The sequence below is a fragment of the Anomalospiza imberbis genome, chromosome 2 (genome assembly GCF_031753505.1).
Source record: "Anomalospiza imberbis isolate Cuckoo-Finch-1a 21T00152 chromosome 2, ASM3175350v1, whole genome shotgun sequence".
Taxonomy (NCBI): Eukaryota; Metazoa; Chordata; class Aves; order Passeriformes; family Viduidae; genus Anomalospiza; species Anomalospiza imberbis.
In genome coordinates this window covers 107,046,786-107,062,425 of record NC_089682.1, presented here as the reverse complement: position 1 = coordinate 107,062,425, position 15,640 = coordinate 107,046,786, and the positions used below count along the sequence as shown (strand labels likewise).

The window sequence follows — 15,640 nt, the reverse complement described above, 5'->3', positions numbered from 1 at the left end:
CAGCATTGAGCAGAGCCTGGCTCTGTCCTCTCTGCACCCTCCCTGCAGGTATTGATATACATGGATGGGATTCCCCTGAGCCTTCTCCAGGCTGAACAGTGCCAGCTCTCTGAGACTTTCCCTATGAGAGGGATGCTTCAGTCTCTTCATCATCTTTGTGACCTTCCACTGGACTCTCTCCTGCAGCTTCCTAGTGGTGCTCTGGTAGTCTGATCCAGCTGGCAGATACTGATAGCATGCTCCCTTGTCTGCCCTGGAAATCTGGAAAGAAGATGGCATGCAGGGGAGTATATGTCCCTATCCAGAACAGGGACTCCTGTGATCAATCAGTGTGTAAAGGAAAGCCTGTCACAGAGTCCTGTATCTTGTGTTTGACTGACTTCTAAGGGAGCAGCTGTAACTACCAGGTGCCTCTTAAATGTAACATAACTCTAGCATAGGCTAAAAAAAAAAAAAAATTAAAATTGTCTTTTCTGGGTAGAAAGATGTTTATCCAGAGACTCAGCATAATTTATTTTTACAGCAGGTATACCAAACCAAGACAGTTAAAAGTCTAAGTCTCCAGAGCTTTAGATGCTATGTAAATAAATGCTAAATAATTGGCTGCATTAAACTGTGGTTCAATGTTCAGCAAGGAAAATAGGTCTTGTTTTTCTTAAATTAAATTCTGATTTTATCTATAATTCTAGACTATTCCTCTTGTTCATTTACATGAAAAGTCATCCCACTTGTTGAGTGCCAAAGCCTTATTCTGAAACTGTATATTAACACTAGTACTTCCAAAAGCTACGTATTAAACAGTTTTATGTGACTAACCTAAAGTCCCTCAGCCAGCAATATAAGCAAACTAACCTAACCAAGCACACACATTCTTGCTGTGGAAATGTCAATTTACAGGCACTCTTCTGAATAACTGAGATAATGACTGTGAGGACACCAGACAGCACAGCCCAGAGCTGTGCACCCACAATGGTTCCAAACAGTTTCCTGTACACAGCAGGATCAGGTAAGACATGGAAATGCACAACTCCAACTCGTGCTCAGAGCCAAGGAGCTGCAGTTGAAGGCACTGTCATCCCACTATTGAATTTCCCTCAACCTGTAGCAGAGTTGGTGGGAGGAAACTTGTGCCTCCACCTCTGCTGCTTCAGGCCACAATCTGAATTCTTGCTATAATCCCATCTTTCCCAGCAATTTAACCCATTAGACTCAACCAGAAGATGCAAGATGGAAGGCACAGGTGCATGCTCTCTTCTGCGTGAGAGAGGGTGATGATGGGCCGTGGGACAGAGCATGCTTCAGCCACCAGAGCTGGGCTGGAGTGGGCTGGCCTTTCAGGACAGATGTCCTCCCACACTAGGTGAAAACACAGCTACTTGCTTTAACTACAATTTTTTACAGGGTTTTGGATTTCTCTCCACTGAGCAATCATGCTGGCTGTCAGTAAATTATCCACTGTGATCCCACGGGATTTCTCCTCATGGTATTATTAGCTTAGTCTGTGACTCCAGTTTTTCTTTGCAGACAATAACCACCCCTGAACAAAAGTCTCCAGCTTGAATAGCTGGCAACTCCACTGTGAGTGCCCAGTACCACCAGGGAGAGCAATGCTGTCCTCAGGCATCAAGGACAGGTGCATCACTGCTTTGGCCAGGATGATGCAGCAGCAGCACCTCCTTCACTGCAGAGCCACTGTCCTGCCAGCCAAGGGGTGACCAAGTCCTGCTGCTTATCTCCAGCCTCCCAGCCATGGATCCAAGACTTTACAACACATAAAAATAGTACATAAAACCCCCCTTCCACTGACCTGCTTATTTTTTGTAAAATCAGAGTGTTGCCCACTTGCTGCAGACATTAGTCTGTTTGTTACAAAAAAAAATATCCCATTGGCAGACAACCAATACACAAGAACATCTCCAAAGAAGCTGTTACAGTTTATCATGCAGTAATCCATGGATTAAGGTCATTAATAGCCCTCTATGACATACTGCCATGACTCCAAAGGTGTTCTTCTGGTTTACAGCATAGATATACAGAACATAACCCCCTCATAAACATTTCCCCTGAGATACTGTCTACTACATCTTCAAAAGAAAAAAAGAAATGAGAAAACAACAAAAGGCAGATGCCTAACACAATATCTTGTATTGCATAGAAAAAATGTTATAATGGAAATAAACCACCCTGAGTTTTCTTATCTTTCAGACTGATGTTTTCACAGTAAAAGAGTTGTTGGTAACTGAAATTTTGATCCTCAGAGCTAAAATAGCAAGCCAAGACATTCTCCCATGCCCAGAAGATAAAACCATAAGTAAAACTTTCAAAATAAAATCTGAAATTCTCAATTCTACCCTTTAATTATTTATATGAAATAAGCTTTCTCCTTCTGTTGACATGAGAACACAAATATATCATCATGGAAAACACTGCGTCCTCCTCAAATCCCAGGGGTCATTAATCTTCTTTTATGCAGTACATGAACTGTTTTCACAGAACTTTTAAAATAGTTTTCTAAAACATGCCTGATGTCATTAGGAAGTCAGAAGAAGCTGATGCCCTAACAATATAATTGCTAAAAATCCTCCAAAGAAGAGAATCCCTTTTCTCCACCTAAACTTACACTCATATCTGCACTATCCATCCATGTAATTACCAATGCTATTAATTTACCTGAGTCCTCAATACCAAGAGTAAACAACCCTTGTGTCAAATCTGAAGTAATGGACAGACTTTTCTCACTTATGTTAATGAAAAAATCTGCACTCTTTCCATATGATTTGTTTCTTTAGGACTCTGGGAATGGCACAGGATTGTGCCACTGTGTATTTTCATTTACCAGGAAACAAATATAATTCATAAAATGTACTCAGGAGAATACAATTGTCCTACCAGCTGCAACCAATTCTGTATCCCACAGTCACATGCAATTTTTGTAAACAACATAGTGACATTTGAAAGAAAAAAAACTTAGGAAAAAACCTTAAAAGCTTCAGTAAACAAACATTATGATAAACAACATTTGTTTCGATATACATCTCACCAGGAACGAATCACTCATCATTTCCTATTTTACTTTCACTATGATGTAGTAGCATTTTCACTACACATGCAGCTTCTTTATCTTACCTTTAAGGAATCAAAGCAGGCAATAACTCTTCCATTTTCAACCTGGCAACTTTTAGGGGGGTGTGCAAATTTGCATTCTTCATCAGAGCGTGAACAAGTTCCCCTCTGAAACTGCCTGCACACTTCTAATGTCAGCCATTTTGTGTCTCTTACGGGAGCAACATTCAAAGCCATGATGGGAAGCTGATTTTCAACTTGTAAGTTGCTGTCAGGTGAATTATGCTGAAGAAATTTCCAAAACTAATCACAAAGGAAAGGTGGGGGGGAGGAAGTCAGAAAAAAATAACTTCAATTCTAATGGAAAAGAAAGTTAAAAAAAACAAACAGTGGGGGACGATTAATGATGTCCAACACACACAAAGCAGAACAAGCAGAGAAAGTTTATCAGCAAGCAGTCACTCATCAATCATTAAGTCCCGCTTGTAGACTTTTGGCTGGGAAAACACATGCTCAGTTGCATTTCTGTCTATAAAACACGTGGGTTTGTTGATTGTAATCACGGATGCACTGGTTTTAAGCCAAGGTCCCTCAATGCAATGGCACTCCTTGATAGAACAGCAGTCCTCTGATGCCTGCTTGCCGGTTTTGATCACACGAGAAAAGCAATGCAGTCATTTGTTCATGTCCCAGGAATAATAATAATAATAATCCTTTTTCTGCTTTCAGTTTCCCATCAACTAATTGGCAAAGGGAGACAGCTGAGGTATCTTCTGCCAGGTGTGAGGTGAAGGCAATGTCTGGCTGGCAAAGACCGGATTTTGAGAACACGGGCGTAGCAGTCCTTGCTCGTGAAAGTGACTTGGCAAAGGCACTTTTTAAGTCACTGACCTGACAAAACAAATACAGCATTAGTTCACGTGCAACTCATTCAAATCAACATTATGAAACCTACAGTCCCTTTTTATCAGATATTATAAACATACAGTCAAAGTTCACTCTTAAAAAAAAAAAATCATCCTCCCTTGTGAAGTTACACGTGATAGGGGAATAACCAGTTGAAACACATACTGCAGTAATATTCCAGGCAGCAATCCAAAAGTTGGGAATGATTTAAATAGATGAATGTGGCAGACACAATAATTAGGCACACTAGTTGTGAAACAATTCAATCAAATGTGCTTAGTCTCCAAAACTGTATACAAGAACCCGTTTCCATTAATTTATCACTTGGCCCTTTAGACTGTGTTACTACATTGTAAATTGTTACTCATTACTTGTTCTTCCTTGGAAATGAAGATGGTAGTATTCTGCTCAGATTTTTTGTGTCTCCCTCTATTTCTCAAGAAAAAAGAAACCTAAAAATGTCATTCCAAAATTATAGGAAAGAAAACCTTCTAAATGCAGACAATATAGTTAGTTTCCCCATTAACCCCGAGGCTGTTCCGTAAGGGCTTCATGAAAGGGCTCAACTACCAAGTCACTATACTCCAATGAGTCCTCTCTAATATGAAGCAGTCTTTATCTAAATATTCTTTTGATTTAATTAGCTTTTGTATACCTCTGCAAATACATCCTTCAGCATCAAAACATCAGATTCCAATATGGCACTTAATCTGTTCAGGGACTATAAAATACCTAGGATATTTTACAGAAAAACATATCTGAAAATCAAAAGGGTTAGATATTAATAAAAATTTCAACCACTAACTATATTTTATACATAGACAGTGAAACCATGGACATGATGTTTCAGCTTCATAGGAACACAACTTTTACTTTACAAATACCAGCCAGAAACAGTTGATGGATTATTTTTATGCAAGATAAAAAAGGGAAGGACTGGAATAAGTGAGATTTTAAAAGACATCAATAAAAATAGTTCTAAAAACACTGTCAGCTTTTCCATGTTAGAACAATTACCATTCTGTGCTTGGATTCACTGGTCATAATTGAAGTCAGTATTTTTAGTTAAGTAAGAATTAATCACACCCAGTTTCAGGATCAGATCCCAGTTCTGACTTCTAGGTCTTCACATCAAAAGGCTTTTCTACTACTTAGCAATGCTACCAGAAGAGGTTTTACTATGTGGCCAATACTTACACCAAAAGTTCCTACTGCTAGCATGAATAAAGGCAACACAATGCTAATTGCTAAAAAATTCAGTTTCAAGTCTAATGTGCAATAAGATGGATCTGGATGACACTTAGCTTTACTTGGTCATAAAGAACAACAAGGTGCAAGAGAATCATTACATTTTGAAATAATTCTATGCAATTATAGTACAGCACATAAATTAAAAACTCCTCAAATTAAATATTCCATCAATGTTGTCTGACAGCATCAGTGAAAAATGAGATTAAGCTAAAAGCATACAAAGACGTGAGAAAATACTCATAACTGATGAAAAGGAAAGAGGAGGAGAGACAAGAAGAGCCTCTCCACAAGGGCTTGTTGAGCTGATAGCTTTTTGGGATGATTTAGCTGGCTAAATGTAAAAGAGGAAATACTCTCCCTAGAGCCACAGATTCCAATTCAGAAATGTCAGTAACCGTTTTCAGTAATAGATATAGGAGACAGACGGAAATTTTGGGAAAGGGGTAAATGTTATACCACACACTGCTGAAAGTCACAAGTAGTAATACTCTGCAGGGCTGCACACCATAAAATTGACAAAGCTGTTTCTCAAGTAGTAGGTGTTAAGACTGAAAAAAACCAGACACAGCACGTGGCAGCAAAACAAACAGCACACAGTATAGAAATGGCAGCAGCCATGGTTTTTAAAAAAGAAGCGCACAGCAGAATCACTGACAAGATTTGTGAGACTACAGCAAGAACTCATACCAAAAAGCATTTGAGGTTGGAGGGTAGAAGAGTGAAACACAGTATCACCCTGTTTCTTACCCTCACGCTGCATGAAGATTTTCTAAAGGAAGGGAAGCATGAAAAGTTTGTCTGAAAAATCCACGTCTTGTCAAACATAACGCTACGTGATTTCTCAAGAGTCATCAAGTACCTCAGGAGTTTCTACGGGAAAAACTCAGGAGACAAAACTGAGTCCTTTCTGAAGGAGGCCATGCCTTCAGCAGGAGGCAAGTTCAAACATGGTGAAGATAGAATAATTTGGAGTGCTTCATCCCTACCACTTAAATGACCTAATGTTCACAACCACATGCTAGGCAGCTATCATACCTCCTCTGCCCATCACCTGCACAAGGAGGATGAAGGAAGAGATACCACCTTGAAAACCTGAATATGAGGGATGCAAAACGAGGAGAAGGGAGAGAAAAGACAAAGCAGAGAATAAAATTATTCTTCTTGGAAAAGTCAAGAAAAGTAGAATTCAACATATGAGGAAAGTCCTCAAGAGAAGGAAAAAATGGGAGAGGAAAGCAGGAAAAGGAAATGGCTGATTGTGAAACAGAAAGGAGAGACTTCATAGGAAATGGAAGAAAGATGGAGAAAGGTTGTGAACACTGGAAGAGAGAGGGACAAGAGGAAATTTTAGGAAGAAAGCAGAAGAGACTGCCATTACAGGGAAAAAATCCAGCAGTTTGAGTAAACAGGGAAGTAAATAAGGGAAATGAATGGAATTTATATAAGAAAATATAACAACATTAACAAAAATAATCCTCAATAAAATGCCTGCCAGGTCACAGGTCACACACCATTATTAAGATCATAGCTTACCCTGACCTTGTGTCTTGCAAAACCCAGACATCTGGAGAAAACCAGTGGCTATGGCAAATGAAAAGTCTGCTCTTCTTCCCTCTATTTCTAATTGTGTCCCAACATATCAGCCAAAGTTAGCTATCCTGCCAAAAATGGTACCTCACTGGCATAAAGCCCTCAGCACCAAGTGTCCCTTATCCTGGCAGAAGATTTTGTTTGCTTGATGGTTTTGTTCTGTTGTTTTGTTGTTATTATCATTAATGATCCCAGATCAAGACAACACTCCCCACTGTAGCTAAACAAACTAATAAAATTTACAAACAAACAACTGAGCTGCAAAATATTCTTACTGAAGGTGAAGGAAGTACTCAACATAAGAACAAATTATTTTTGTCTTTTTACAACTATGTTTATTTTCAGTCTCTCACACAGTTGAATCAATGGAATTGATCAAGAATGCACACTTACAAATGCAGTTTTTTGTAGGTTAAGTGAAATGAAATTCATGGACATGTGTTTGTAAAGGCTATTTAGCTTTGGATCCCTTTCAGGATAAGCATCACTTTCCTTTTGTAGAAAACTAGCAAGGCACATGAGTAGAAGGCCTTTGTCATGGTTAAGAAAAAAATCCTTTTAATTATTAAACAAGACAAAGCACACAGACACTAGAAGCCCACAGAAAAAGCTCTCAGAGAAATATGGGGCAGACAGCCTCGTCTTTGGGAATTGCAAGTGAATACAAAGCTCTGCCCTATTACGAACCAGTTGGACCTTTCAGCTGGAAAATAGGAGCAGTTGCTATCTACAAAATATGAGGTGCTTTGATGCAGTAGTTTTACTTATCAGCCAGATTATGTGGCAATGGATTATGCCGTATCTGTCTAAGGGTGAAGCTGAGACTTTCTGGACATGATGTACTCATGCTTCAGTAGATAACATGTAGTAATGAGCAAAGACCTCATCTTCAAAAGTCATCTCTGCAGGTGATGACGTCCACTAAAGGAGCACAGTCTTCTACATGGTCTCACCACAGATATCTAGAGGAACCACTAAGTCCACTCAAAAGGTGTTAAAACAGTTTTACACTTTCTGAAGTTTAAACACTCTGTATTATTCATCACATTAAAATCTTCAGTAAGAAATGTCAACACTGGGGCTCAATTTGTTGCTCCTACTGTCAAAATTTATCAACATGATCCATATATTTCTTCAATAAATATAAGAATTAAAAAGTTAGAAAATCCTCAGTTGTTAAAAGGGACTTAAAGGGGACTGTACAGTTTGAAATATATAAGCTCTTCTTTCCTAGACAGAAGAGATGTATTAAATATACTTAGCCAAGTACAAGTTTGATAATTTGTATTATTATACATGTTTGATAATTTGTAAACAATGCTCTGTTTTACAGACAAGGAAACAAAAAAAAAAAAAAACCCACAACAAAAAAAAAACCAAAATCAAAACACTCCCCAAAGACTCACTATGCTGTGAGAGGAAAGCAAGGTGAGCCTTCTCTAGGTCACTAGCAGGGAAAAATGTTGACTGCTACCCAAATTCAGTTAAACACATGAACTCAGGTGAGAGAAAACTCACCTTCAGGACCTATCTACAGCCACCACAACTGACCTTCTGGATACTCCAGTGTCAACATAATGTATTGAGAACTTAGTTTTCAAACCCAACATACATATAGTGCCACTCTTCAGAGACAAACTGTTTTCTTACCCAAATGTGAGATCTTTTTCAGGAACACCAAGGTCAACTCTCTAACCCCAGGGAAATGATACTGTACAATTTTAAGCCTTTGGCCCAAAGCAGGTTGCTTCTACAACTATTATCCATTTACACATAAACAAAAACTCATGTTGCTTTCTCCCAGAAAATAAAGTTCATAGTCTTAAATTTCAGAAACTTTTCAACAAAGAAACAATAACAATGACCCTGCAGGAGACACCAGGCTCAAAGAATTTCATGTCAAAATTTTAAGGTCTGGCTGGAAGCAGCAGAAAACAGGCTCTCTACCCTTAGACAGGGTTAACCATAAGCATCACTAGCTTCACACTCCACAGTACAAGTTCACGAACCAGCAGTGTCTTGGCCACATACTACTTTAACTCAGATCCTCATGATGGCCCTTTTTGTTCAAGAAATAAAGTGATCTCTAAGAATAAAACAGTTTAGCCACTTTTTCAGCCTGGACTTACTAGTTTTGAATCAGAGATTTTACCTTGGTCAGATGATGTAGGACAAAACACAACCATCTCCAGATGCCTCAGGACATCTGAAAACACAGATTAACCAATGTGCCCCACTCCACAGATGCATCTTCAGACTACTAACAAGAATTGTGGTCCTTCAAAAAGCTGCTCTTTCTTCAGCAGTTGACCTATTTGCAAAGGAAACTTGCTTTGCATTTTGCTATGTTTACAGACAAAACCAGTGGAAAGATTCCTTGTATAAGTTTAACACATAGGAACACTTCTGTAACCAGATCAAGTTACATATCCTCAACATTCACAATGGAAATACAGATATTTGAAGACTGACAACTACTAAACCCTCACCCTTATTCCAGGAAAAGGCATTCAAATCCCACTAAGTCATGCCTCTTGTTTGCAGCTGCATAGTAGACTCCACTTTCAAACCATTCAAGACACACATGTATATTTAGAAGACACTGACAGGTGCTTTAGTCCAAAAGATGGTGGAACTTTGCTTCCGTTTTTCAACTAAGCCTCATATACACCCTTAAATGTCCTTTTTCCCCCCATTGTTTGTGCTTTAAATAGCATTCAAAGCCTCCAAAGAGAAGATAAGCTGACCACTAAAGGACAGACACAACCCCATAAGCTCACTCCAGTGTTGCTTTAAATGCCAGCTACTTGCCATTTCCTCGACTCCCCTGTGAAGTTCTCCATTGAGCTCCCCCAAACTCCCTGCTGAGGAAAGCAAGACTGCAGCTTAATCCCAAGCTGGATCCATTCTGATCTGCCTCATCAGGTGCAGAGTAACACAGCAGCATAATGCCCCCTGCCTCGCACATGCCAACTCAACAGACATGGCCACCTGCTCACGTCCCACTCCTGATGGAGCGGGGAGCAGAGAAGGCAGGACAGGGAACCCCACCTGCAGCAGGTCTGGCTCCTCTTTGCAAGAACCTTTAGCTACAGTGCTGTATCCCACAGGACATGCTCCCTGTCCCTGGAAAGCAAAGCTGGCTCTCAGGCACCATACGCTAATTTAAGCCTATTCCGCACTAGCCAGTACAAAGAGGATCCTACATCAAAAGATGCCAACATGAAATAAATAAAAAATAAAGTAATTTTACAGGCAAATAATGTGACAGTCAGCATGCTTGTTAATCACACTTGAATAAAATACATCTTAAAGAAAGAACATGCAGGAGATTCTCCTGTGGTGGATAGGGTTTTCTCATCCCATCAGCATTCCAAACTAGGGAAACAGGACCAGAAGTGATGTATCAGTACAGAGGTATCATTCATCAGGGAGTACTATGCCAACCAACTTCTAATACTCATATTTTTTTATATGTACCCTTATACTAGGTATCTACTAAGACTGGACAATGCACAGTAGAGTTTAGTAGTATCTGCATAGTTACATAAAAAGACAGCATTAAAACCAGAATCAAGCTTTTGGCTTTCCTCCCAACTATTGTGGAGTCACAAAAAAATAATAATCCCTAAATTCAAGAAACAAGAGAAAATAGGGCAGGTTTCTATGAAACATCATCCACTCTTTGATGGCAAATATGAATGGGAAATCTTTCTGTCACCATAACATTTTTAAGAAGAGCTATTCAACTACAGTAGAGCATGTATAAATTCTTCTATAAATTTCAAACAAAACTTAGGAACATTTCTTTAATCACTTTCAGGGCTTTTTTTTTCTACTTTAAGATGTTAAGCAGCTCCTATGTGACACTGAGGAAACCAGTATTGCTCAAATGAGGAAGAAGCCAGAACTGCCATATTGGGGAAGCAGCCCACTTTGTTTGATCAGGTAGCTGGTAGCCAAAAATGCTAAAATTCTAACCCTGGGTCTTGTATTAATTCAACATGAAGCAGCTCGAGTCAGAAGTGTCAGGACTTACAAAAAAGACATTATTTTATTTGCTAGACTTGGAGATCAACTATTGCAACATCTCTATGCCTGTTACACAACCAGCGATGAACACTTGTGAACTGTAATTCAGATTAACACTTTACACAGAGACGATCCTAACTATTTTAGTTAAGCTGACTGAAGTCCAGGCCAGGGACAGACTAGAAAACACCAGTCTGCTTTATTTAAACTGAACATGACCTTCAAATCAGTTTTGCTAAATGAGCCATATTTTCCTTGTCCCGATCACTAATGTGCCAGGTTCAGGCTTTTTAGTATGCGCCCCACTATTTACAGCATGGCAATGAGCTTCTTGTTAAAACCTGCCGCTTCCCTTTGAAGCTGGCTTTACAATATAATAACTCTAATGTCCTTTGTCCCTGGGGAAGTAGGTGAGGAGGAAGGTGTACCACTGACTGTGAAACAACCGGCACAGCCTGGGACCTTTTTCAGCAACCCACTGTACTACTTTGCTAATGGACCGTGAAATATTTCTGCTGAACTTTAGATCAGTGGATGACTATAGCCCACAAGAGTATTTTCTAAAACCAAAGTGCTTCGAAGTCATGCTGGAAAAACTAATGCTTATTATGCTTCAGTTAAAATGCAATTGCAGAAAAGAGTTTTCTTCTTCTAGCAAACTACTTCTGTTTTTATTCTGCTCCTCCTCTCTTGGTTTGTATCTTCTCACAGTTTTTAACTTAAACACTTTTTAAGTCCAAATTAACCTGATTTTTATCCTCTATGTGTATGAATTTCATACACAAAATTCTGTTCCCACCCTGACAAGAGGGCAAAAGCAATTTCTGTTTCTGTGCCTCGGCAAGCAGAGTTAATCATCCCCGGCAGCAATGACGTTACCACTTGGCCTCTTGTGGACACAAATGTTTTGCTTTTGGCAGAGTGCAGCATGTAATAGTTATTAATCAAACCCAACTCCCCAGGAAAGGGTACCCCAGTGCATTAGGAGCTTCCACTCACACCCTGCTGCAGACCCAGAAATTGTATTTATAGAAAATATTTATAGAAAAGTGTGCTTATGTACTGTGAAATTTTTACAGACTGGCATGGAGGGAACGTGTGATCAAATGACTGTTCTCACCTGCCAAAGGACCGATAACATGCTGTTACACAGGAGCACAATCTAAAAGAGTTCAGCCTGTTGTAAATTTTCTATTTTCTCTAGTCCAGTTTCGTTCTAAGCCAAGAAGGCAGAACTCTTGCTGAGGTATTTGTTTATGTGACAAACAGCATCCCTTTGCATTGAAAGACAAAGATAAATCTGAATAAAACAAGGACTGTATGTAAATTAATGACATGTTGAATTCAAAAGCTGCACATGTTGTAAGATGGCCAACAGCATTATTAATAATATACTCCAGCAAATTATCCAGCTCTGGAAAGTTGCATGGCACATCCAAACCAAGCTCCTAAGGTGAGGGCAGCAAGAACACTGCCTAATGCTATTAACTCCAACTGCCTCTTAAGTGCTAAACCCATTCTGCTGAACAGATTTCCTACACTAAATTCAAGCTGCATCACTGTCCTGAGATAAAATACCTGCCATTTTCTCCACCTTTTACCTGAGTACAGGATAACAACACACAAAAGCATGATCTTAGCAGATGAGCCAAAGAGTCCATCTTGCCCAAAATGCAGCCTGCAACTATGACTTATACTAGATGTTTTCAGAAGAGTGCAGACCCAGGGCAGGCAGGGCATGATAATTTCCATGAATTTTCTCCCAACAGCCTGTAACTGATGTCTTTGTATTTAATAGGTCTTGCTGAATTTTTCTTCCACAGATTTCCTCAATCCTTTTTCCAAATGCTGTTCTGTCAGAAATGTCCTTTATAATGTGCATGAAAAGTAGGATACCAAGAGGAAGTCTGACTGGCTCTCACAATTGTTGACAAATGCACAGACTCTTAGGAGAGGAGCATGGATACGGAAGGAAACACTTCAGGACTTTGGTAAGTAACAAAAATTTGAAAACCCCATTTGGAGTTGGACACTAAGATGACTGATTACAAAAGCCTTCAAGAGAATCTGTGTTGTTCCACCCATACTCCTGAATGTGTTGACCTAAAAGCTCTAGGAAAAGTGCTTGGAGAAAAGTGCTTGGAGCTTGGAAAAAAAGACTTTTAAAACCTACCAAAAGAGGAAGAAACACCAAGACCCCTTCCTCTGCACCCCAAGCTGTATCACTTAGGAACACTCCCAGAAGCAGGGATCTTTCTTAGCAACCCAATAGAGAAGGAAGAAAACCTGAGAGCCTGCCTAAAGGAGACTAAGCAAGCCACTCTTGCATTCTACCAGACCCAAAGCATTCCACAAGCATCTCAAACATATTTTGGAAGAAGCAACTTACCACAATGGCAAAGTGCTTGTGGCAGGGAAAAGAAAAACTTCAGTAGTGTCAGAGGGCTGCCCAAGCAAGCCTTCACCAGAGTCCATTTTAACACAAGGATTCAATTCCCCTTTCGCTCCATTAGTAGAGTGCACATAACACACAACACAAATTTTATTTACTTCCAAAACTAAAGAAATCCTCATGAAGAAGAACATATTCAAGTGCTTTACTGCTTAAACATCTCACAGGACATACTACAAAGCCTGATTAGGTGCCTATGCCAGAATACTTCATATCTTACAGCAGTTGAAGACAGAAGAGCAATCTAACTTTAAAGTCACCTACAGAATAGTAGATAGTTAAATTAACAATCTTCAAAGATTATTTAAAAATATTTTTAATTAGTGTTTTTATACTAACATTCAGACAGCAGCTGAAATCTCCCATTAAAAGTAATTTTTTCAAAGACCCTTCCCAGTTAAGAAAAAAACAGAAATGGGGGATTTAGCATGGCCTTGAAGAAAAAAAAAGGTAGTATTTAACAGGTTAGCCTCTATTGGTCTGTTCTGAAGGTAGGTTGCCTTTTTGTGTTGTAAACTGAGATGGATTCCTGCCTGATTATCTTTGGTCCTCCAAGGTGAATAAAAAAAATATTTAATCATGTTCCATGTGAAGATGACAGTAAGAAACTTCATTTTCAAAATTCATGCATTTGTCCACAAGAAAAAACAAACAACAAAAGACCCTAAACAAATCCTATATATAAAACTTCAAAGGCTACCTGTGTTGTATTTGACAATACATAATGCAAGCTCATTCTTTCTGAAATAAAATAAATTTGCATTTAGTGAACCATGATTCAGTTGTCAAAACAGCTATCACAGGTTCAGAAAGAGAATGCTTTTCCCTTAAAACTGTTTTTTGCAACTGGTGGCAGAAAAGAAAAGGAGAGCTTTTCTTGTGCGACTCGCATCTTCTGGTGAATGTCTGTTTTTCTGGAAGTCTTGAATACTTCTATTTAGTCCTGAGGCAAATAATGGAGTTACAACTGGAAGGAGTGCTTAATAAACATCTGCAGACATCGCCTACCAAGTAAACATTTTTTTTCCCCTGAGCTCCAGGATGATAAATTTTGGGTTTGGTGTGCACTACTGCTACTGACCTTCCTTTTTGCTTGAGCACCAATTAAGAAGCACTGACCCAACAAAAATGGGTCATATCGATCTGTTGTTTTGATTTGTGTAACATGCCTCCCTCAGTCCAAAAAGCTCACCACCCGTAGCCACTTGAAGAAAGTTACTTTTCAACTGTGTTTCATTACAGAGAGTAACTTCTTTTCTTTTTTTTAAATTCATAACTAACAGGAGATAAAGTACTTAAACACAGAAAGGCTACAGAGAAGTAAACTCAGAAAGTTTATTGGCCTACAGTAAGGACACTGGATGAGTTCATACTCATTTTTCAACCACGTGTATAGTTCATTTGTCTGTAATAGTAAGAGGAGATAAACTACATTCAGACTTCTGTAAGGGAAAAATATCTCAAACCACAATAAAAAACTCCAGCCAGTATCTTTAAAAAGCAACTTCAATATATAGAGTCTTTGTTTTAATTTCTCTTAGCTTAAAAGATGAAAAGAGAATGGATTTAAGCAGCCATACTGACAGTTTAGGCAGTGTTAGTCTATGTCTTAGAGGCAGGCACATCCCCACCTTAAATCAAAAATATTCTCAATATTCAAATTACAGCCTCTATTTTAACTCACCTATTTATTGTGAAGAGAGCAGTAGGAAAAAAAAAGTCTTTAAAACATTGAAAAATCAAGTGCTTTCAAGCTTTGACATAACGAATTGCAATGTTCTGCAGTGAAAACTGAACAGATTTCCTATAAATGGTTTGACAGAGCCCTCTTCCAGACCTTTTTCTACTATCTGTGCTTAGCTGCAGAGATTTCTCCGTCCTGCTGGCAATGGCAGAACAGGTAAGCACAGTCTGGCATTCGCCAGCACTTCCAAAGCCATGGAGATGCTTCTGAACAACCGATCACAAGCAACTGGCTTTTGGCAAGAGACAGTTTTCTGCTCACATTGCAGTGGAAAATTTCAACTGGTTAAAGTAAGTCCTTTTCAGAAGCTTAATTCATTTGTTGTAGTTCAAGCCTAGTGGCAAAAGGATATTTAAAGACATACTTTGATTTGCACTTTACAATATGTATTGCCTTGCATAAAACTTCTGTGTTAAAACATAATTTAAGAGCTTCCTTTAACCATGCACAAATATCAATTTGATATACAACACTATTTTTGAAAGACAAGGTCAAACTTTCTGCTCTACAAAATCAAAAAAACCCCTGAAAATACAAAAAAATCCCAACAAAAAAAAAAAGCCCAAATTAAACAACCAAACAAAAACCCCAAAAAAAACCCA

The 15,640-nt window shown here is 38.9% G+C and overlaps 1 protein-coding gene across 11 annotated transcripts in view; it reads right to left on the bottom strand.

The window, feature by feature from the left end:
• The window catches only part of MBNL2 (muscleblind like splicing regulator 2), a 106,630-nt gene that overhangs the window by 65,615 nt on the left and 25,375 nt on the right, over nt 1–15,640 (bottom strand). For 10 of the 11 annotated variants that reach the window (XM_068182463.1, XM_068182460.1, XM_068182465.1 and 7 more), the window contains exon 2: nt 3,127–3,954. The exons of the other annotated variant lie outside the window; for it this stretch is intronic. In XM_068182463.1, coding sequence (XP_068038564.1) covers nt 3,127–3,300 — 174 coding nt within the window. In that variant the 5' untranslated portion in view covers nt 3,301–3,954. The remainder of the gene's footprint in view (nt 1–3,126; nt 3,955–15,640) is intronic. 11 annotated transcript variants of the gene reach the window in all.